Source organism: Coenobita brevimanus, chromosome 77, assembly GCF_032717465.1.
Source record: "Coenobita brevimanus isolate Jiangsu-jjx chromosome 77, ASM3271746v2, whole genome shotgun sequence".
NCBI lineage: Eukaryota > Metazoa > Arthropoda > Malacostraca > Decapoda > Coenobitidae > Coenobita > Coenobita brevimanus.
In genome coordinates, this window is record NC_137030.1 from 30,236,031 (window position 1) to 30,259,630 (window position 23,600).

The window sequence follows — 23,600 nt, forward strand, 5'->3', positions numbered from 1 at the left end:
GTGGAGGTTTGGTTCCTGAATGGATGTCGCATTTGCGTCGCTCCACTCATTTAACAGGGGCATCATAGTAGGCTCCACATCATCCCGTGATCTGGTTGAATGACTACCATCCAACATTGTAAATGACATGGGTTCTTGGGTTACAGGAAGCAATTAGGCAAGTCATTCAGTGTAGTCACCTTGGAAAGAGGTAGGCAACACTACATCAAGTGAAAGATGGTCGCCACCACCTACCAGTGAGAGAACAAGATATAAACAGATTGTAATGCACAGGAATGATAATGTTGAGATGGATGAGTAAGACATCAGTGTGTAACAGAACTGGGAACCAGGGCCGGATTTACATACTTGTGGGCCCCAGGCCAAACTCATCATTGGGCCCCCAGAACTCACTGCGGGCCTATACTTATTGTACAGGGGCCCCATACTCCGGGCCCTATCCTGTACTTATTGTACAGGGGCCTTTATGGTTGTGAATATATTATATAATGAAATACTCGGTGTACACTTGAAACAAGGTTATATGCTGGCACACTGCGCGACAAATTAGTTTCAGTGGGCCCCAAGACACCGGTGGGCCCTAGGCCAATGGCGTACTTGGCCTATTGATAAATCTTGCCCTGCACAGTGTATTGTGATTGTGAGAGGCATAAGAAATATTAGACATGATGCAGACCAATGAGCAGAATAGTAAAGTTGATTGGTTGATGATTTAGCTTTAACTTCAAGAAGACGTGACGAACAGACTTTAGGATACGGCATGATTAGATTGAATACTATTATAAGGCACAAACAGCTCTTCTCAACAGGGTGGAGTCAAAGGCTTTTTGTCTCATTTACTCTCCTTCTCTTATTGGTTCACTTCAACAACTGTTTCATAGCCGCGCTGTTAGATCTTTCTCATGTTGTTATCCTTGCTTCAATTGTCAGTTCTCTGAACAGTCTGCTTGTATCCCTCCACCACTAAGGCGAGCGCGTAGCACCCGTCTAGCAGCAAATTCTCATTTTTTTTTTTTTTCTGTCCAGCTCTCTAATGCAAGAGTCAACCTTTACTTCCAGTCTTCATGCATGCAACAGGTCAACTCTGTTTCCTACTGCCTATGAACGCAACGTGTCCAAGCATCTCGAAATGAACGGATCTTGATTTGGTTGCCTTTTTTTTTTTTTTTTTTTTTCTTTTGCTCCTTCTTCCTTGCATATATATACAGTACAATATATATATATATATATATATATATATATATATATATATATATATATATATATATATATATATATATATATATATATATATATATATATATATATATATCCCATTGGAGCCCCGTGTCCACAGTATTGGACAGAACTGGGAATTTTCAAACCTTAATAAAGTAGGAAAACCCCGGGTAGGGGCCTATTAGCTTCGCGACTATGAGCCGATTGGCTGAGGGCGGTACGCTTAGGACCCTCACGGAACAGCGTCTCGCCCAGGAACTCTGGGATCCAATGGCATATATATATATATATATATATATATATATATATATATATATATATATATATATATATATCCATCCATCATCCAATCCTACACTGCCCCATGAGGAGCCTAGGAGCCCGGGACTAGGCAAGTTGGTCCTGACATTTAAGATGAGAGTGACCAGCCTCACTCATCCCTAAGTGTCATTATGTGAGCAGTAAACCCCAACCATTCCTTGGATATAAACCTTCACCAGCTCAATCCGACTGGAGCTCTGTAATTACCCACTAAACCACCATGCGCCAAAATTTAGTTATATGGTTGCCACCCAGCGTAGTAAATGGTTTCCTGTTGTACAGGAAACCATTTGGCTTGTCACTCAGTGTAGAGTCACCTACAGGCAGAAGGAAGAGGAAAGAATGAAGGAAAGAAAGACAGAAGAGGGATTGTAAAGTCACCTGTACGCAGAAGGACGAGGAAAGAATGAAGGAGAGAATTAAAGAAGAGGATGGAAGGAAAGAAGGATGGAGGAGAGGAAAGGGCAGACAACCGAGAGCAGCACTACATCGGGTGAGTGGATGGTAAGCGCCCCCACCTACCACATTTTTATTTTTGTGCCTTATATATAAATTATTTATTTTGATGGGCTATCAATAATTAACTTATTGAGGAAAAGAAATACTGTGCAATGATTGTTTTTATTGTGATATAATAGCGTCTGCTAGATGTTCGTTATTATCCACTGAAAGTCTTTGCTTACTATTCATAAAAACAGATCTATTTGATCAACATTAAATAAATAAAACCGTTTAATCTCTTCTCCCACTCTCAAAATGTGACACTAAATCATTATTATTTAATTAAATTATCCTGAAAATACTATATCCATGTTAATTGGTTTGGATATTGTGGTGGATAGGAAGGAGTGGGTCGCTGATCAGTCGAGTTGTGTTGATCAAAATGATGTTGGGCAGGTCTGTGAGAACTTCGGTCGGTGTTTTAAGACAGTGTCACGCCAGGTGTTTCTTCAATGACTCCGTGAATGTAGTGGGAACTGAGCCTGACAAGCCCTCACCGGAATTTAAGGTGAGAAGGAAGCCGGTGTTTGGTGTTGCAAAGTGGAGGCACCGCGCCTGCTTATCTGGGCTTATTATGGCATTGAATTTAGCTTCGTTTACCACTGAATAAATCTGATACTGGTAATAATTAAGCATAGTTGCTCAGCATTATATGGGTATTACACAAACCAAGGACAGACTGCTGGAGAGCTCCCATTAACTAATACCCTTTTATGATAACTATCTTTTTTAGTTGTATACCGCTAATTAATTTATGGTGCCCAAGTTCTGTGGAAAGTACATGATACCAGAGAGCACCAGGTTTGTTGATGTCGGCATTGGCATCATGGGTAATGGGTTGATTTGGACCTGAAATTCAGATGTCCCCTTGTGGTTCTAGTTAGGCTAGGTTAAATTAAGGTTAAATGTTTACAAAACCACAACATTTGATTCTTAAGAAATAATAATGTGAATCAGTATGTTGAATAGTCCTATGTCAACTTTCTCCTGTGATGATTCTTCAGATAAACGAGAATTTGTGGGGTTGCTGATGTGGTGTTTGGCCTTTGGAAACATTAACCTTAACCTAGCCTTTTTTCTTTTTTTTTCATAATGGTGAAAATAAACAAATTAATAAATTTCAGGCTATTTTAGGCATTGACCAACTGCTTAGCCCTGGGCTCCTACTCTCCTCATGGGGCAGTGTAGGATTGGATGATGGATGGATGGACTTATTTTAGTGCTTTAACCTAACATAGATCTGTGTCATTCATGCCTAACAGACCAGTTTCCAGTCTTACCCTGTCATCAGTGAGTCCATTTTGGCTGATTTCAAATTTTGAAACTTACGACAGACATGCTTCCAGCCCTCTTATTGGCTGAATCAGAACATTGATGCACCAGCTGATACAAAAGCATACCACCTATGACCATAATGCCTCACCAAGAAACAAAAACGTACCAGTATTGTTTTTAATGGATGAAACGTAAGCAAATCCCCAGCACTTGCACACATTAGACCTTGCCATGTCATTCTTATTTTTTATTTGCAGAAGAAACGTCACAGAAGGTTAAGAACTGTTCATCAGATTGGTTCACATTAATATTTCTTAGGAATCTGATGTTATTATTTTGTAAACATTATCCAAATTAAGTTGGGTTTGGTTGAATTTGTGGTAATCCATAAGATGACATAGGACCACCTTATTTTGCAATTTTTTATTTTTTTATATTTTTTTTAAGATCTTCAAGGGATTCTTTGAGTATTTTCTGATTGTGTTTTAAAGTTTTGATGTTCTTTATTTCCTTAAAAATAGTGAAAAACAATTAAAAAGCAGTGTTTGTTTACGATCCCAAACAGTGACGAAGACAGAGGGATGGCATCTTATGGCATGCAAAAGCAGGCAGATGCCATTTTCTGACTAAATTACTCTTATCAATGCCTTTTTATCCTAACCTAACTGAGCCTATTTTATACTAACCTAACCAAACATCCTATCCTAACCTCACCTAACCAAACTTATCCGTAATGTACCTGTATTTTCCTTCTTTATGGATGGATCCTCTTCATACTCAGAAATGCACTTTTGTGCACCTAAACAAAGCCACTGCATCATTTCAGAGGTGGGGGGGAGGGGGGAATTAATTTTAAGAGGTGATCCTATGTCTCTTTAGGGATTACTGAATTATCTATTTGTCTATCTATCTGTTGCCAGATGCCACAATCCCACATGGGGTGGCCATTTGACTCTGAGTTATTTGTTTTACAGGGAGGGGCACTAACCCTCCACCAACCCACTTGACACGTAGGGAGCACGTATGGTTTGGTTATATGGTTACCACCAAGCGTTGTAAATGGTTTCTTGGCTTACAGGAAACCATTTGGCTTGTCACTCATTGTAAAGCCACCTGTAATGGAAAGAAATGCTAGGTTAAATTGTGCTAAGTTAGATTAACATAGGTCACACTAAGTTAGTAGGGATGAATGATTAGTTATGAATTGCATATGTTGCCGAATCAAGCTGAAACTCCCACATGGTGGGTGGCTACTTGCACAGTTTGCATGTGAAACTGGTAAGAATGAATAATTGATATCTTCAAAATTTCGCATTTCTGCAACATTTCAAATCTATCACAAAGATAATTGCATTATACTGTAGTCAGTTGAGAAAATAATACCTGGTACAGTTGGAAATTCTATGCATGGGAGTTCTCCTGCTTTTCACCCAAACCATGAAAGACACATAATATACAGTACTGTTCTTGGGTTCTAACCAAGGCATCATTATGCTTACAGTAGGCCTTTTGGTAGATAGGAAGATGGGGGAGGTAGAGGTTTTGGAGATACAGTAACCCCTCCAATATCCGGATCAATAGAGCCATAGGCAGGTCCGGATAGTGGTCCTGTCCGGATATTGGGCCCCAGCTTATGGACTAGTACTTACGGACCCTAACTCTGAAAAACACCTACACAACTCCCTCTGGACATGCATAGCACCTATTTAAGACCCAAATCACACCAATAAGGGACATAAAAGACTGAAATAAATGCAAAAGAACCATAAAATGAGGTTTTAGAGGTGAGTTTATACAATATTAAACATTCTGGGTACTTACAAGTCCCTTGGTCTTGGACTGGTTTGAACCGCCAGTTTGCAGTCCACAGTTAATCCTCTGCACTCTAAATTCTAATTTCTTAACACTGCACAACACTGTAAATTCCTGTGTGTTCTAGTGGCAAGGTATTGCAGTTTATTCACTGTTTATTCACAAAAAACAAGCACCTGTGGCTTGCACTGTTATGAGTATCTGCTCTCCATCGGAGTTAAGCTGTGACTGTTGATGTTGGTGGGGTAACAGAGTTGCCAGATCGCAACAGCCACATTACCAATCTCCTCAACTTTCATTGTCAAATATAACTTTTCATTACCAAATTCGTAAAGCTAGCATATATTCTTCACTAATTATATATACAAGTGGAAATACATGTAATCACTCTCCTTATAACTAACACCATGTTGATTATTTTCACACTATGTAGGGTAGCAGATTAATCAGAGAGAGCAAACAATCCACCATCTCCATCCTGTGTATCCTCATACATGTGAAAAATCCATTTGGTAATGCATTATTCTAATGCATTACCAAACGAATTTTTCATTACCAAATTGGCCCACACTTGGTAATGAAAAATACCAAATGGCAACCTGACAGGGGAGGGGGGAGTGGGAAGAGAGGAAGGGGTGAAGGGACCATGGTGTAACAGCTGTTTGGCGCCAGGCGGGAATTTCAAATTATGGGAAGGAAAAGTCAGATTTTTCGAATTTTTTGCAGTTTTTGGCCCATTTTGGGAATATTGGATCCCAGGAGGATTATGTCCGGTTAGTGGGGATGTTCGGATATTGGGCGTTCGGATATTAGAGGGATTACTGTAGCTTCTTCTCAGGGGTACTATAATGTAGTGGTCCTAACTTCCTAAGAGCATTATTGTTAATGCTTCAGCTATTATAGTACGTTTTCCAGTGGACTATTCCAGTTGTTTTTCTAGCACAAGGAATTTTTTTTTTTTTTCATTCATTGCCAAGACGCCATGTATCCCAAACGTGGTGACCAAGGGCTTAGAGTTAATTGTTTTACAGGGAGGGGCACTAATCCTCCACCAACTCCACTTGACACGTAGGGAGAACAAGGAATTTAATAACCTGATATTAGGCCTATTCATTTTTCATTGTCATGACCATGCCTTGGCTTCTAAGCTGAAGGTGGTGGCTTTTTGTATCTATTTGACCTCAGATCTTAACCATGGCAAACAAGGACAAAATGTAGGAGAGCTCCCATTAAAAAAAAAAATAAATAAAAAAAAATAAAATTGAAAAATTTGTCATTGTTTTAGAATTGTGTAATTCAGTTTTTATGCCCAAAATCTGCAGAAGTAACTAATATGATGGCATCTGAGAGCACTAAGATTATATTTGTTAACATTGGTGAAAGTGTCCTGTTGGGAACAGCTGGTTTATGTGGACCCAAGGCTCTTTTGTCTCCAAGTTGTTATGGTTAGGTTAACTTGTTAGGTTAGATTAAGCTGTTTGATTACCAGTACATCAGGTTAATAATGTAAGGATGGATTAACCCCCAGGGCCAAACTGACCTGAAAAGCATGGTGGTCAGCCGTTTACTGTGGTTCATATGTGTAAACTTCATGTGAAAGTACAATTAATACTTTTGAGTTTACACATTTCCCTAGCTTTTTAAGATTATATACTGACATACAAAAAATGTAAATCATGTACATGGGATCTCTTTTGTTTTCACAGAAAAAGGCTACCTGAATGTGGCATATATATATAATTATACTTAATTGTTAGGTCACCTCAGGCTATTTCAGGTGTAGTTTGATTGATTCCAGTCCATTCTGATTACTTCAGGTCCATTTACTTCCACAGTGTATCCAGTCATCTCAGATTGAACAGATCTTGAATTTGGTTCTCTGTTATCCTGTTTTTGTTTTTTCTTGGAGGGAGTAATTTGCAGGCTCCTCGTCTTTGGTTCTTTCTACCTTGCATTAAAAAAAAAAAAAAAATCACTTCATGTCTACGTGGATCACGTCAAATCCAGTTATTATATTGCAGGTCCAGGTAGCTCATTGAAGGTCCAGTTAGCTCATTGAAGGTCCAGTCAGCTGATTGTAGGTCCAGTCAGCTCATTGCAAGTAGTTAGCTTATTGCAGATTTGATTAGCTTATTGCAAGTCCAGTTAATTTATTGCAGGCCCCCTTTGCTTATTACAGATCCAGTTAGCTCATTGCAAGTCCAGTTAGTTCATTACAAGTTTAGTTAGGTTAGCTCAGGCCAACTTTAAATATGATCAGACCATTCACATCATTTCAGGTCAACTTAGATTCATTCTAGTCATATATGTTAGTTTAGGGCATAGTTAAACCCAGTCAGGTCTGTTGAGGCCCATGTTTATAATATCAGGTCCAGTTGTTGGGAAGGTCAGTCACCATCATCATCATCATCACATAGCAGCCCATTTCCTGTCTAGTGGATGGGAAGAATCTTGCAACTAAGAAAGAAAAATATTGAGTACTGTACCTGTCAACAGTGGTTTTTCTTATTTTTCTCCATCCAGTTTTTTTTTGGGCTGATAATAAGTGTTTTTGCAGGAGAATGAGGCACGCATGTCAGCTTTGGTGGATCAGCTGCGGTCTCGGGTACAGGTTATCACCCAGGGAGGAGGGGAGAAGGCCATTGAGCGGCACAAGAGCAAAGGTAAACAGCTGCTGAGATCAGTAAAACAGATAAATTATGTTTCTCTGTTGGTTTTTGTTGAAAGGTCCACATTATGTAGATCAGTCAAGGGAAGTTGGTGGTTTAATGGTGAAAGAAGTGGTCTGGTGTTCAGAAGGATGCGAGTTCAACCAGTCTCGGTCAGGGAATACAGGAATGTTATTACGGTACTGTATTTGAATTTCATCAGGCAGATTTTACAGATTTTCTGCAAGACCTGTTAACATGTCATAAAAACATCCCCTCTAGCCTGATACCATATGGTCACTGTATTATCACACTTTTCTTGTATGAGATACAGATCACAGGAGGCACTTTCTTAACGTAATCATCGTCTGTTGATGTGGAAGGCTGTCCAGATTTGGGACGGTCTCTGTGGATGTTCTTCATTTGAACTTCTGGAACCTCTTGTGACATTGTGTACAGCTCAAACAAACCCCCCCATAAGCCTGTTGCAATATCTGAAAAAATCTCTGTAAAAATTTTTCCCAGTTTGAAATAGACTTCCACGCAAACATGTTGCTCTTCATGATCCTTCACTCTTCAGCTTGTAACAAATTGCCAAGTGCACTAAACACATACTCAGTCAAGCACATGTACGGTACCTCGATGACAAAATAATGTGGTATGATCCAGCTAATGTTAGGCTAATCCTCAAAGTCACCGCTACACAGCCCTCCCGTTGCTATCACACTAAGCCAGCTAGTTGGTGCACTATTTAAAAAGTTCATTTTCTTCCTGGTCAGAACTCGTATGATGGATAAGCAGGGGATTACTATATTTGAGCTGCAGTCAGTTTTGTAGATCCTCCAACTTTGACCGTGACTGATTCAACTTGTGATTTACTTTTGTCATGACTCAGCCAGACAGAAATCATATATTCATGCCCTAGACCCTCCCACCCCATATTTGAAGGCAGGATAATGATAATTTTTTTATAATACTGTAATATAAGCTGCATGTTTTAAGCAGTAAATTTCACTGTATAACATTACTTGAATACTTCAGTATTTTATTATGTAAAATGCATGGTGGTCAGATTCAAGGGGTTACACAGGTTTCTATCCCCAGGAAGTAGCTGGATATTTTGGAGTCACATAATGTCACCAGGGGAATAGGTATGGCCCCTGCCTTATATATCATGAACAGCAGTAGCCTATCCTTGAGCCACTACACCTCCGAAGGGACAATAGTGACTGTTCTCTTAATGTTTTCTAGAGGAATATTAGGGTTTTGTATCCATTCTAACACTTTCATTTATTAAGTTGGCTTCTATAACATCCTAGTTGTGCATTATACAGTATAATGTCTAAATTTTTCCCCAGGTAAATTACTGGTCCGAGAACGAATCCTTGAGCTAATAGACCGGTCTAGTAGCTTCCTGGAGTTTTCTCAACTAGCTGGCTACAAGCTTTATGGAAAGGAGGAGGTACCTGCAGGAGGAATTATCACAGGAGTTGGCAAAGTAGCAGGGTAAGGCAACACTTATGACCATGTTATTAAAACTAAGCCATCGTATGGTAGGAATTATTGCTGGGATGGGCAAAGTTATAAGTCTTCACTGAAGTTTATCTTTGCCCTGATGAGGTTTGGCAGATGCCAGATGGATGGATACCAGGAGACAAATGGGTTCAGATAGAAGCAGGTGCATGATGGTTCACTCGAGGTGGCCAGCACAGAGACAGATTTCTTTTTGTCAGGTCATTTTCCCCTCTTAGAGCAAAAATGCAAGGCCATTCATCCCTGGAGGCTTAGTATGGTCCATGTCAGTGATAAAGGAAGGCAGGGCTTAGTGCAAGGCAAGGGCACAAAATGACAGTGACTAAACTGTAGAAGCACCAAAGGCAAACAGTCCCAAAGTGATCAAAAGGGCAACTGAGTGACAAATTTGGGCATGAACAGGATATAAGGATTTTCTCATTGCCAAATGTAAGATCATCATGAGTTTCGCTTGTGAAGTATGGGTAAATATAGCCAGTTATTATGTGACTTCCTTGCTTTAACTATGGTATATTTCTGTGCTATGTTGTGTTATGTTTGAGTTGACTAGTACTGTACCGTAGGACAACCCCACAGAAGCAGCTGCTTACCTGTGGTTGATGAGTCTGCTCAACCAGACTGAGTGGGGTTAAACATCAACAACTACAACCTGACTCACTGAAGTATATAGGGAACTCTTAATGGGTCCAATTTTTAATGTATGGACGGGTCTTGGCATTGTACAACACACCACATATATGTGGGTACTATTACTGTAAATATTTTTTTCTTAGTTCACCCAAAATGCCCTTCCTTGGTAATCTCTAGCACATTATCTCCTTCAAGAATTATGTGGTGAAGTTAGCTGGGGAGTGAAAGATAAAAATGGTAGATTACTAGTGGAGAAGGGAGAAAAAGTGAGCAGATGGAGAGAACACTTTAAGGAATTGTTAAACATGGAGGATGGAAGTAATGCGAGTATAAGTGGCTGGGGAATGGCTGGGAGAAGGAGGGAGGTGAGAAGACAGGAAGAAATCAGTAGGATAGAAGTTGTGGAAGCAATGAAGAAAGTTAAATTGGGGTAAGCCCCAGGAATTGGAGTGTGTGGTGAAATGCTGAAGCATGGGGGAGAGATAGTAGTAGAATGGATGTGGAAGATGTGCAGATTGGCCTGGGAGGAAGGTAGAGTCCCGGGGGATTGTAAGTCAGGTATAATTATTCCCTTGTACAAAAGGAAAAGGGGAAAAAGAAGTGTGTGGTAATCATAGGGGCATTTGTCTTCTTAGTATAATAGGAAAAGTGTATGGTAGGATACTTATTGACAGAGTTAGAGAAAGAACAGAGGAATTAGTTGGAGAAGAACAGAGAGGCTTTAGGAAGGGAAGAGGTTATGTAGATCAGATATTCATTCTTAGATCTTTAGTGAAAAAGTTTCGAGAGAAGGGAAAGAAGTATGCAGCTTTCATGGATTTGGAGAAAGCATATGACAGGGTGGATAGACAATGATTGTGGAAAGTATTAAGAATATATGGAGTAGATGGGAAGTTGTTGAATGCTGTGAAGATTATGTATGATGGTGCTAAGGCTGCGGTGCGTGTGGATGGTGAACTGAGTAAATTTTTCTCTTTGAAGGTTGGGTTGAAACAGGGATGTGTCATGTCTCCATGGTTGTTCAATCTGTACATGGATAGAGTAATAAAAGAGGTACAAGGTAGGGTAGTGGATGTTGGAGTGGCCCTGGTGAGAGAGAGTAGTGTTTGGAAACTTCATGTACTGTTGTTTGCAGATGATACTGTGTCGTTGAGTGAAGACGAAGGGGAGCTGCAAGGCTTGGTGGATGAGTTTGGGAGAGTGAGTAAGAAACGGAATCTGAAGGTGACTGTAGGGAAGAGTAAACTGATGGTCTTTGAGAGAGGTGAAGTCAGTGAATGTACAGTGGGGTTGGATGGTGAGGAATTGGAAAATGTGAGTACGTTTAAGTACTTGGGTAGTGTGATGAGTAAGGATGGAGGTTTGGGGGGTGAAGTGCTTGAAAGGGTACACCAGGGAAGAATGGTTGCTGATTCCTTGAAAGCAGTGATAAGGAACAGGAAAGTGAGCAAGGAAGTGAAAAATTTACTACATGACAGTATTGTGATACCAACTCTAACGTATGGAAGTGATGCTTGGATGTTGTTTGAAGGACACAAGGCAAGAATGAGAGCAGTGGAAATGAGTTATTTAAGAGGAGCCTGTGGAGTCACATGGAGAGACAGGCTGACAAATGAGGATATAAAGGAGCATTGTGGTGTGGATGTGGATGTGATAGGAAGCGTTAGGAGGAATACACTGAGGTGATTTGGCCATGTGGAGAGGATGAAGGGTGAAAGACTGACAAAGAGAGTGTATGTGAGTGAGGGGGAGAGGGAGGGGGAGGCCAAGGATGAGATGGAGGGATGGGGTGGAGAGGTATATGAGAGAGGGGGGTGTGAGTTGGGAGCAGGGCAGTGAAATGGCGGGGGACAGGGCGACGTGGAGGCAATTTGTTTGTGGCCACCCCAAACGGGATTGAGGTGTCTGGCAATAGATAGATAGATTAATGTAGGTATTTATTTTTGGTTCATAAAATGTTGAGGTATAAATAACATGTACAGTACAATAATGGTCCTGTACAAATGATGGTCACTGAAATATGGAACTGTCAGATTATTAAAATGGTGTTGTGATAGAACCGTCTATTTATTGACTAAAGAAAGATAGCTGGTGGTGAGTTTCCGATTTATCATTCATTGTGGTGCTGACAGGGAGCCTACTTTTTTCAGTGAAGAAGAAACCAAAGGCTAGAAGCCAGAAAGACTGTTTCCCCCAAGGGAAAAAAAAAAAAAAAAAGAAAAAGCCAACTTCAAGAATCATTCATTTGAAATGCCAGAACATATTTTGTTTAAAAGACTGGAGGTCATAGGCAGAAGGAAATACAGACAGAAGAATGGTGGCACTGCATCCTGAGTGGAGTAGATGTGTGTCCACCCAGGAGTCAAACCTCTTTGTATTTTCCTGCACCTTGCTGTGGGAAGGACTGTGTTCCAGCCCTTGTGAGGTGCCATCTGTCATAGGGGGGTGTCTGATCCCTGTATGATGTACGTATTGTACTGTGCTGTACTTGATGAACAGCCCTACAGAATCAGTTGCTTACCTGTGGTCAGCAGGTCTGCTTAACCAGCAGACTGGGATTAATCAACAACAACAACATTAACGACAATTAATTGTTTCTTGTTGTGTGTTATTTTAAAGTAGAAACTTGTGAGCCATAAGCATGTGTACAACAGGGCCCCATTATGTCATCCTTAATTGGGCTGGTAGGCCAGTGATGTAATGGAACAGTTTGAATATTGAGCCAGTGTTGAAAGAACATACGGTATTTTTTACTCTATTTCTAAATACAGTGCAAGTAAACTTCTTCTGTCCCTCAATAGGTGCAATAATCAGATGAAATTTTTTTTATTACACCTAAGAAGTCACCTTTTGCTACAACTGCTAAATGCTTACGTAGAACACTCAAATTCCCTCTAATATTTTTGAAGCCAAACATTGTACTCTGGAAGCCAAAGTAATTGTATACTGGATTATTAAGTGGCATAAGCAACGTTGGGTCTGGTTAGTACTTGGATGGGTGACCGCCTGGGAACACCAGATGCTGTTGGCATCCCTACGTCAAGTGGGGTTGGTGGAGGATTAGTGCCCCTCCCTGTAAAACAATTAACTCTAAGCCCTTGACCACCCCATTTGGGATACATGGCATCTGGCAATGGATGGATGAAGCTAGGGGTTATGTTTGTACTTTACTGTATTGATATTTTACTAGGATGAAATGAAGGGTACTTATGTATTGTAAATTAGGATTTTGAAGTAAGTGAGACCTGGAGAGTGGAGATCTGTAGTGTTATGAAGTGAACATAAAGAAGTGTTTATGAATTACTGATGGCAAGTGAATACAGATATTTCATAGTTGATATAACCGTAAGATGCAAAGATAAATCTGTATCAGTAAACATATGGCATCAGCTGATTCTAGTTCATCTGTTATTATGTCAGGTCTGAAAGTTTATTTTTTACTGTAATCATAGAGTTGTAGTCACTGTAGACCATTTAACTGTAAATTATGAATATTAACCTGCCAGAGTCCACTGTCACCTAGGCAGCTGTGTGCTGATAGGTGAAAGGCAGTGTGCTAAGTACCTTCCCCACAAAATTCCATGTGTAGCAACCCTGGACTTTGGAGGGTTAAGTTTTACCTTGTACAGTAGTTTGTTCAAATGATATCCCCCACTTTTTTATCCCTAGTTTGACTCTTTGAGTCAGACCAAGAATACTGATTTTCATCCATCCATAAAGTCAGACCAGGAACACTGATTTTCATCCATCCATAATCCAACCTATCACAGTATTTACCCCTCAGGAACATAGGGACCAGAGGCTAGGATGCTCATTCCAGACATTTAAGGTTAGAGTGACCAACTGCCCTTTCCTGAAGAGCTGGCATCATGTGAGTAGTAAACCCTATCCATCCCTGGAAATGAAACTCCAGTGGGCCACATCTGTATCTTATAAATGATTGATGAAAAAGGCACAAGTGTAGGGTCAGGAATGTTTGCTGTTTGTATTAGTTTAGTGTCTGTGGTAACTCCCTCACCCAACACTTTCACTGCAGTGCTACAGAAAGAGAGCACAGTGTGCCAGGGCCCATTCTTACGTTTTTATGCTATCTGGAGTGCATGAATAGTAAGGTATACCAGACGAATATATAAAAGTGAGGTGAATGGAGGGAGAAGGAGACGGGGAACTAAGAGCTAAATGGAAAGATGAGATATGAGAATATGTGAGGAAGGGTGGTGCATTTGAGAAGAAATTTTTTTTACTCAGTAGTCTCTGAGTCATTTTGCTTAGACCACCCCTCACTTTATGTGGTGCCAACCAATACAAGTACTGTAGTACATACATACCCGGTACATACATACTTGTAAACAGTTATGCATCGCTGCCCTCACTTGCAGACAAGACTGGTAGTGGGCAGTGATGCAGCAGTAAGGAAGGGAAGTTGTTACCCAGTGTACAATAATCCACAGCACTCCTCTGCAGACAGCATGTCATATCTCTGCTTCCCTCCTCTCCAGACAAGACTGCATAATAGTTGGCAATGATGCAACAGTGAAGGGAGGCAGCTACTACCCCATCACTGTCAAGAAACACCTGCGTGCCCAGGAAATAGCTATGGAAAACAACTTGCCCTGTATTTATTTAGTAGACTCTGGTGGCGCCAACCTTCCCCGACAGGCTGATGTGTTCCCCGACAGAGATCACTTTGGCAGGATCTTCTATAATCAAGCTAGAATGTCTTCGCAAGGCATCAGTCAGGTTGGTCACTGTGATAAGAGTACAGTATGGCACAGGCAGTTCTTCATTATAAGTAAAGGATGCCTCCAAAACGTCGCAATTTTTTTTCCATTCAACTGTTACTGTATATTAGGAGAAATTGTTAAGTTAGCAATGTAACTTTAATAGGCAATATGTTTATTTTTCTCTGAACTTAATAGAAAAGACAGTAAAGGTAGCTTAACGTGAAGAAAAGCACAAGACTTTATTTTCAGTCAGTGGTGCATTCAAAAATCTCATAATATTTTTCATACAGTTGGTACCTGGTACTGTGTGTTGGCTGAAAATGGCAAATTATCTTTATATTTAGTAGTAGAACTAATAGGCAGTCATTGTAATTTGCTGAGGATTTACCAGTATTATAAAAAAAAGAATGCAGAGAAACTGACTTAAAATGAGAACTTACTGCATGTTTCACATTTTCTCTCTCTCTCTCTCTCTCTCTTTCTCTTCAGGAATACTTTTCAACAAATCTTGTGACAGAGTTTTTAAGCAAACAGTGTTGCAACAAAACTTCAGTAAACTGAACTATTTTTGACTTTTTCCAAAGGCTACACCATGCTTGCATGTGCCGGCCTTGGATACCTAATGGTGGCCTTCCAGACTGTTTGAGCTCCAGCAGCCTCTCTGTTCAGTCCCATATCACTAAGGTCACACTGTATGACTTCGTCCCAAGTTGTCTTCAGTCTACCTCTTGTGACTCTCAGCGTTCACACATTTTACCTTCTGCACCCAGTTGTCATTTTATTACCAGCATGTGTCAGTCATTATGATACAATCTCTTTAACCACTACACCGACATCCTTCTGATAACCTGGATACCACCAGATGATTTTATTGAGTTCAGGTGAGAGAAGTTGAATTAGAACAGGTTAGATATAGTAATATGTCTTGTGGAGCCTGGTGGTCTGTGCATTCTTGCCATTCTGTTGGATGAAGAAGCTGCAGCTGGATGTGACCCTTAAGGGTTCAAATTCAAGGGTTGATTGAGTTTTACCTCATTGCCCATATAATCCTGCTGGGGGAGAGTAATTGGTCACTCTCGTCATAAACTGTCTGGACTGTGTAGCCTAACCCAGGGCCCCTACACTCCTGATGAGACAATAATGGAGTGGATTATTACTGGAGAAACGTGTCGGGGAAAAAACAAAAGTAACTTGAAAACTTAAGGTTTAGTATGTCATGGAATTCTGCTGATAGCAAATATAACTTGGACAGATTATTATGGTACAGATTACAGTACAGTGTATTACAGTTTACTGTTGTCATTGTATGATCTTTCTTCTTTATCTTGTTGCTTTTTACATTTTACTTTACCCATGTACTCCTTTTCATATAGCACATTTTTTTTTTTTTCCGCTGCTTATAGCTTTTCTGTTTAAACTCTTTTTCCATTCATAGTATTTTGGTTTCTCTTCCATTCCCACTGCAGTTCCCCTTATTTCATCCTCTTCTCTCCCCAAAGATAGCAGTAGTCCTGGGCTCATGCACAGCTGGTGGTGCCTATGTCCCTGCAATGGCTGATGAGTCAATTATTGTGCGACGGCAAGGCACCATCTTCTTAGGAGGTCCGCCCTTAGTCAAAGCTGCCACTGGTGAGGAGATATCTGCTGAGGACCTTGGTGGAGCAGACTTGCACTGTGGGTAGGTAGGCAGAGAAGTTTACTGCAGTTAGGACCATCTTCATATAGGCTAGCAGGCTTCCTTATCAGTGTCATGGAGGGGAGGAGATATCAGCTGAGGATCTTGATAGGTCAGCATTGCATTGTGTTGTTGGTAGAGAGAGTTATTTCAATAACTGCAATATTCTCATTGACTAGGAGGTTTCCTTAGCATCTCGTCCTTGCTGGTGTAATTAAGGGGAGAAGATAACAGCTGAATGAAGTGGTACACTGTATTTTTTTTTTTTTTTCCCCTCCATGAAAGTAGATGTAAGTCTTTAAAGGATAGATGGGATCATCAAAATAGTGCTGTTCCTTGGAGGTTGGTTGGAACACTTTAAATATTATTGACACTTACATAATGGCCACCTATGGCAGCATGTTCTCATTGCTTCTGTCACCCTTTGTTTATTTTTTGGAACTTTGAAATCCCCCAAAAGTTTATACACATACTGGGGCCCTAGGGAATGTTCCAACAAAGTTTCATAAAAATCAGTCCATGCATCAACGAGGAGTAGTTGGACAAACAGACAAACATACAGACAACAATTGTCCATTATTATATAGATGACAAGGCAAATTTATTCAGCTGTGGATTGCACCATGACATTAACCCCTTCGTTACCACATTCCTCCCCTCCCCCGCTCAGCTACCCCCCCTGCTAAACCGAATTTCCCCCAGGCGTGGCTCTTTCGTGGGGTAGTATTTATTTTATCATTACATCATTTCTATTTGCTTTATATTATTTATTTTTGTATTAGTAAATAGATATTGACCATGAGATGTGTTTATGATATTTTAAAATAATGTACATGACAGTATTACATGTCTAACCAACCAATTTAGTAAACATACAATATACAGATAAATGTAGTAGATAGAGATATAAATCAATGAATAGGGAGGAGAATAATGATTGTATTATTTACCTTGTAAGTATGAAGAAGATCCATGACGAATGAGGTAGGAGGCAGACAGGTCAAAAGTAGGTGGGGGTGGGGTGATGCGCTTCAAGGCCAAACTGATACCAGAATCAGTATCAGTTTCCCCACTATTATCGCTCACTTCATGGTCATTCTCGGGCATGTACTCCTCATCAGAGTCTCTCACAGTTATGTCAGATTGTGTTTCGTTATCGCCAGACACTTCTAAGTCACTGTCCAAGTCAGATTCATTGCTGTAGGACTCCATGGCACAGAAGTAAATCCAAAAGCACTGACACGTTCGGCTGTTTGAAAAACACTACTGCATGCTCTCACATACTTTCCTGCAGTACCGCCACTGTTGCTAAGCTAGCGACAGTCCCCTTACCAAGAAGCATTATCTGGTTATATTATATCACGTGTTATAGGCCATTATATATACCAAATTCAAAACATATAGGGTACAATGACCTACACAACATATCTGAGTCATTTTCATAAAACTATGTCCCATGGCAGGGGCATATGGCAGGGGAGTGCGGCATCAGTAACAAAATTGCCATATGTCATCACACATGGGATCACAAAGCACCCAAACTGAGGAAGAGGAAGCCCAATAGGCCCCTATAATGATCGTGAGTACCCTAGTACTCACGATCGTATTTGGTTCCGCTGCCGACATTTCATTTTGAGTATGGGGGTACACATTTTGGAAATTTGGTAAAGAAGGGGTTAACCCTCAACTTTACCTGCATGGGACACCCTCATCTCCATATTTTCCGTCCTGAAAGCAACTACAGTACAGTAAAAGTCGTGTAGTCCTAAGCGCAGGGGTCTGAGGGTCTTTTGGATTAGTGGATTTTTTGGACTATTGGGAGGAACCTTTTAAAACATTAGAAATATGTACATTATTATTAAATAAACACTTAAAATGATATAGGTTGTTGTTTTACTCACCGGAAATGCATAGAAGTGTATATGAATAGTTCCAGATGGATACATCCAAGTCCAAGGGCAAGTCCAAGCCAGATAAATCCTTAGATAAAGCCCAGAATAAATTTGAAAAAAGACCAGAAATATTTGAAAAATTTCACCTTGAAAATTTCAGAGTATTGGGATATTCAGATTATTGGTGGTCAGATTGGACAACTTTACCATACTTTTGGATTACCAGTACATCTTTAGTCTTACTCTTTCTCTTGGTGATATACTTCTCTGAGAATGGCATTGTTCGTTCGTTCGTTTTTGAAGGCTTCAACATGCTTGCATGCGTCGACCTTGGTCACATAATGGCAGCTGTCTGTGCTGCTTGATCTCTGGCAGCTTCCCTATTCAGTCCCCAATCCCTGAGGTCATACTCAGTGACCTCATCCCAGTTCTTTTTTGGTCTGCCTCTCACAACCCTACCCCTAACATTAACACTTCTCCTTTTCTGCACCCAGTTATCATCCCCTATCCTCTCCACATGCCCTAACCATCTGGAGAGCATCTTATGCACAGTGTCATGTATTTGGTGTTATAGGCTCTTTTGTCATAATTTCATATGTTGTATCCATACCTTTAGCTATGGTATCTATATTTCTAGAGAATAGTGATGACTTGGACAGATACTGTACTGTTTATTTGAAAATATTAAATAACTTCAGGCAAACCCGTATTGTAATTAATTACATGAGAGGTCTTGGTAAGGCAGCACAAATCCAGAGTTAGAGCAAAAGAAGGGGGGATTATTGCAGTAGGCCAGCTGGCCCATGCTAGGTTGCTTGTACAAGAGCAATTAAACTACTAGTATAAGACAAGTATAGTAAAGGAGAAGGATCTTCCTTGCCCACCAAACCGTTACTATCTGAAAAAGGTTCCTGTGCTTCTGCAGTTGTGATGGGTACTTACATGTATGATCACCCAAGTCTTGTATATAAATCACTGTGCTTTATTAAATTTTCAACTTTCATGTCACTTCTCTGTCCACCAGTTGGTACAGGTGTAGAATTGGGTGCAGTTGTATAAATTACCAGACACACTAATCACTCTGTTACATTCTGTACTCCTTACATTAACTGCATACTTTACATCAAAGCTAAACCAAAGTACTGTGGCTAGTGATGTGCTTAGAGGCTGTCCCTCATATAATGTCAACACCAGTTGCTACTGTCCCCTGTTTAGTTCAGTGATGTTACATTAACAAGACAGTTGATTCATATCGTTTATTCCATTTCACTTCACCAGAACCTCTGGAGTGACAGACCATTATGCCTTTGATGATGAACATGCCATCCACCTCACCAGAAGAATCGTACGCACCCTCAACCGAAACAAAGTGCCTCCAGTAAGTGGTAGTTTTATTGCTTTGCTTATGTGAGGTATGCTGAGGTGGTTTGGACATTTGGAGAGAATATGTGGAAGTAACTGGATGATCCACTATACTGTATAGGCCTGAATGTGGAATTAAGATTTCAGTAATGCAAACTTAGATGAGTGTGCATTATCATTAATATATCATAAATAAGCAGAAAAATAAGCATTCTGTGGGTTAGGTATGCGCACACATGGAGCAGTTGGAGAGTTCGCAAACTCCCAAAAGTTGCCAATCATCACCTGATAACTTAATTTGAAAAATAAAAATGCAGTTAACTAAACTACTGGTTTGTGTTTCCTTAATCACTTCATTCATAAGTATAAATTTATTAACATACCAGTATCTACGCAGCAAAATGAGAAAAAGAAGCTTCAGTATGATAAAGTTGAAGAGAGTCACTCATCTATCAAAACTAACCATCTAAATGTTGGGACAAATATTCTTGGTAGCTTAAAATTGATTACATACGTTCCCAGTCATGTCTTTTGTTAGAGTTTAATCAGATAATGCTTTCAGACATGACTTTTTGTAATACTAATGCAAAGTCATTTGGCTGCAAAATATTTATATGAATCATATGAAGATTGTATTGACATGCCTGCACCAAGTTTTGCTGTTGTCTTCCTGGAAACATTGGTACTTGAGATTTCAGTTGGTAACGGCAACTTCGCATGATTTCGGCTTCATAAATTGTGCCTTTTTCATAACATATAGTTGTTACATTCTCTTTGGCATTTGCCAGGTGAAACATTGATTTCTTTGTTAACTAAGCAGTAAGCGTTTCAAATTAAACCCACAGCGAGACTTCTAAAAATAAGTGATGAATGCCAGTGGACCACTTGTCGTTTTATGCTTTCTGGTAACTGCTGTGCAGTACTGTATTTTGCTTAGTAAATCATGATACGTCAGTGCACGTATGGTGGGAAATACGGTACTTGTGGTGTGCAGATTAAGGTAAATCAGGGTCTTGACTCACAACATATCACTCTTAAAGTCTTAATGAAGATTAAGGTAAATCAGGGCTTTCTCTTACTTGCCATGTAACATCAGTCATATATTATTACAGGTAACAATTGGTGAGGTAAAGGAGCCACTGTTTGACCCTCATGACTTGTATGGCATTGTGGGGGACAACCTGAAGAAGACCTATGATGTGAGAGAGGTCATAGCACGTGTTGTTGATGGGTCAGAATTTGATGAATTCAAGGTAAAATTTATAAAGTGTTCTATATAAGGTATCAGTTGCCTATAGTCTGTGTTTATGTAGCAGGACTGGGCCACCAACAGCCTCAGTACCAAGTCGTGGTTGCATGAAATTAAATGAGCTGTAGTTATGAGGTAAGAATGAGTATCCTTTGTTAGCAGTTAAATTTATTATCCAGTTCGACTGCACTTGGTCATTAGCTGAGCCGAAAGGGATTAAGGATCATTTTCAGATGAAAACATCTAGTTCTTGTTGTTTTGGTGTTCCAGTTAGTTGAACTAACCATTTTAAAGCAAGCATATCTTCTTAGCTGAATAAAATTGAGGTAGTACAGTATCTTGAATAAAATCCAGAAGTATCACAACCATGAGCTTCATCCTTCTAAGAGTGATGTGCCTCTCTCAGCTTTATGAACTTATTAAGCAGTAGCCACAATCAAAACCATATAATGTCACCAAAATCATATAGTTTTCTACCCATCTGTTAGAGCTGTGGATATTAAATGTATCTTTGTTTTGCATTGCCAGTAGGTAATTATGGATTATTTTCATTTAAATTGCTTGATGGTATAGTAATTACTATACTTTGAACTGTATCAGGCTTCTATATATACTGTACAGTGTATGGGATAGTGTTCATTGTCAAGAATTTTTTCCAGAAAAATACAATACTGCAATATACTGTAATGTCTGAGCCTGTCATGATTGTACTGTAACCCGTTACATATGATTTGTGTCATGACCGAATCAATTCATATGGCAGTAGCCAGAATATAATACAGAAAGTGACATCATACTGAAAATGTTTTTAGAGATCACTTCTAACCCCTCCACTGTGAGAGATCACTCCTTAGCTGAATATATATATATATATATATATATATATATATATATATATATATATATATATTTTAAATAACAGAACAGAGGAAGGAAAAACAAATAGGGAAAAAAAAATAATCCATACACCAGATTACTGGTGTCCTCTGTTCATAAAATATCTGTAACAGTTAGACTTGAACAGTTGTAGGTTGAAATTTGGAGGAAAACAACTCTGGGGAAGCGAGTTCCAGAGAGATGCAGTTCGGGGAATGAAAGAATTCTGATAGGCAGAAGTTCTGCAATATGGTTGAGTTACATTCCAGTCATGAGCGCTACCAGATGCCCGTGTAGCACGAGGGAAGGCATGGAGAGGTGGCACCATGGACGCAACTTCGTCTGAGCATTTGCCAAAAAAATATCTGTAAAATAATGCAAGGGAGGCAACATTCCTTCTTACTTGCAGGGGAGGTAGTTTATATGTAATGGCAGGGTTGTTAATGTTTCTAACAGCTTTATTCTGAATTTTGTCTACTTGTCTTAATGCAACCTCTCCACAACCATTCCACAAGGGTGAGCAATATTCAAGCTGAGAGCGCACATGACTCTTATAAATTATAGCTAACTGCTCATCAGCGAAGAAGTTACGGACTCTGTACATTAATCCAGGTTTCTTTGAGGCGGTTTTAGCAAGTGATCTGACATGAGAGGTCCAGCTGAGGGCACTGTTAAGTGAGACACCAAGAATTTCAATACTTTTGGAGATGGGAATATTAGTAGCACTGAAGGTAATGTACGAATCTGGTAATATCTGTCTATTAGTAAACTGTATATATTTAGTTTTACTAGCATTAAAAGAGACAAGGTTGTTTTGTCCCCATTCACTGATTGTAGATAGATCTTGATTTATGGAGATGGCTGTACTGAGTTGAGAGGCAGTAGGCAAAATATATTACTGAAGGTGTTACCATAGTGATTAAAGTACCGGTAAGAGGAAATTAGTTCTTTTTATAAATGGTTTTGTTACCTAATCTAAGGAATAAAGTCTTGAGTCTGTGTAAATACCCGGTACTGTAAAGTACTGTTTGTTTACTTAACTGTCAGTATTAATTATTGTAGGATTCTTCTTGTTTATCATTATGGAATGGCATTTGAAAGCCAGATGCATGAGTATTTTTGTGTTTAGGAATATCAACCATTGTAGGATTTTTTTTTTCCCTTATTATGAAATGGCCTTTGGAAGCCAGCTGCATGTGTATTTTTGTGTTTAGGAAACTTAATGACTCTTATCGGATACAATTATGTGAAGCTACAGAACATGGTGAATGTTTTTGGTGTATCCGATAGAGCCAGGATTCTGGGGGCTTGAATGATGAGTGAATGGAAGCATGGCCCATTGGATTGGGCAAACTGGGGCTGACATTGCTACTCCTCTCCCTGCCCTAGGGTGGGAAAGGAGGTCCGGATGATGATGATGATGGAAGCATAATCACTAAGATTTTTTTTCCCACAATGGAATGGCCTTTGAAAGCCATCTGCATGTGCATTTTTATGTTTAAGAAAATTATGTACCAATAATCTATCCCTTCCCCTACAGGCCCGATACGGAGACACCTTAGTGTGTGGCTTTGCAAGGTTATATGGGTACCCACTTGGTATTATTGGCAACAATGGTGTTTTGTTCTCAGAGTCAGCACTAAAGGGAACACACTTCATCCAGCTCTGTTGTCAACGCAAAATACCTCTCCTTTTCCTCCAGAATATTACAGGTAAGCATGGAAGGTGAAACTAACTTAAAGATTTTGCAGGTCATTATATATGGGAAACTCGATGTAGTGCTGCTCTCGGGTGTCTGCCCTTTCCTCTCCTCCATCCTGCTTTCCTTCCATCCTTGTCTGTCTTTCCTTCATTCTTTCCTCGTCCTTCTGCCCACGAGTGCCT

The 23,600-nt window shown here is 39.8% G+C and overlaps 1 protein-coding gene across 1 annotated transcript in view; it reads left to right on the plus strand.

Moving 5' to 3' along the window:
* The first annotated feature begins 2,408 nt into the window (after positions 1-2,408).
* Mccc2 (methylcrotonyl-CoA carboxylase subunit 2) overlaps positions 2,409-23,600 on the plus strand; it is a 38,008-nt gene continuing 16,816 nt past the window's right edge. Inside the window, exons 1-8 of the mRNA XM_080279263.1 lie at positions 2,409-2,548; positions 7,685-7,790; positions 9,134-9,281; positions 14,438-14,678; positions 16,162-16,340; positions 19,508-19,607; positions 20,704-20,844; positions 23,257-23,428. Coding sequence (XP_080135389.1) covers positions 2,423-2,548; positions 7,685-7,790; positions 9,134-9,281; positions 14,438-14,678; positions 16,162-16,340; positions 19,508-19,607; positions 20,704-20,844; positions 23,257-23,428 — 1,213 coding nt within the window. The 5' untranslated portion in view covers positions 2,409-2,422. The remainder of the gene's footprint in view (positions 2,549-7,684; positions 7,791-9,133; positions 9,282-14,437; positions 14,679-16,161; positions 16,341-19,507; positions 19,608-20,703; positions 20,845-23,256; positions 23,429-23,600) is intronic.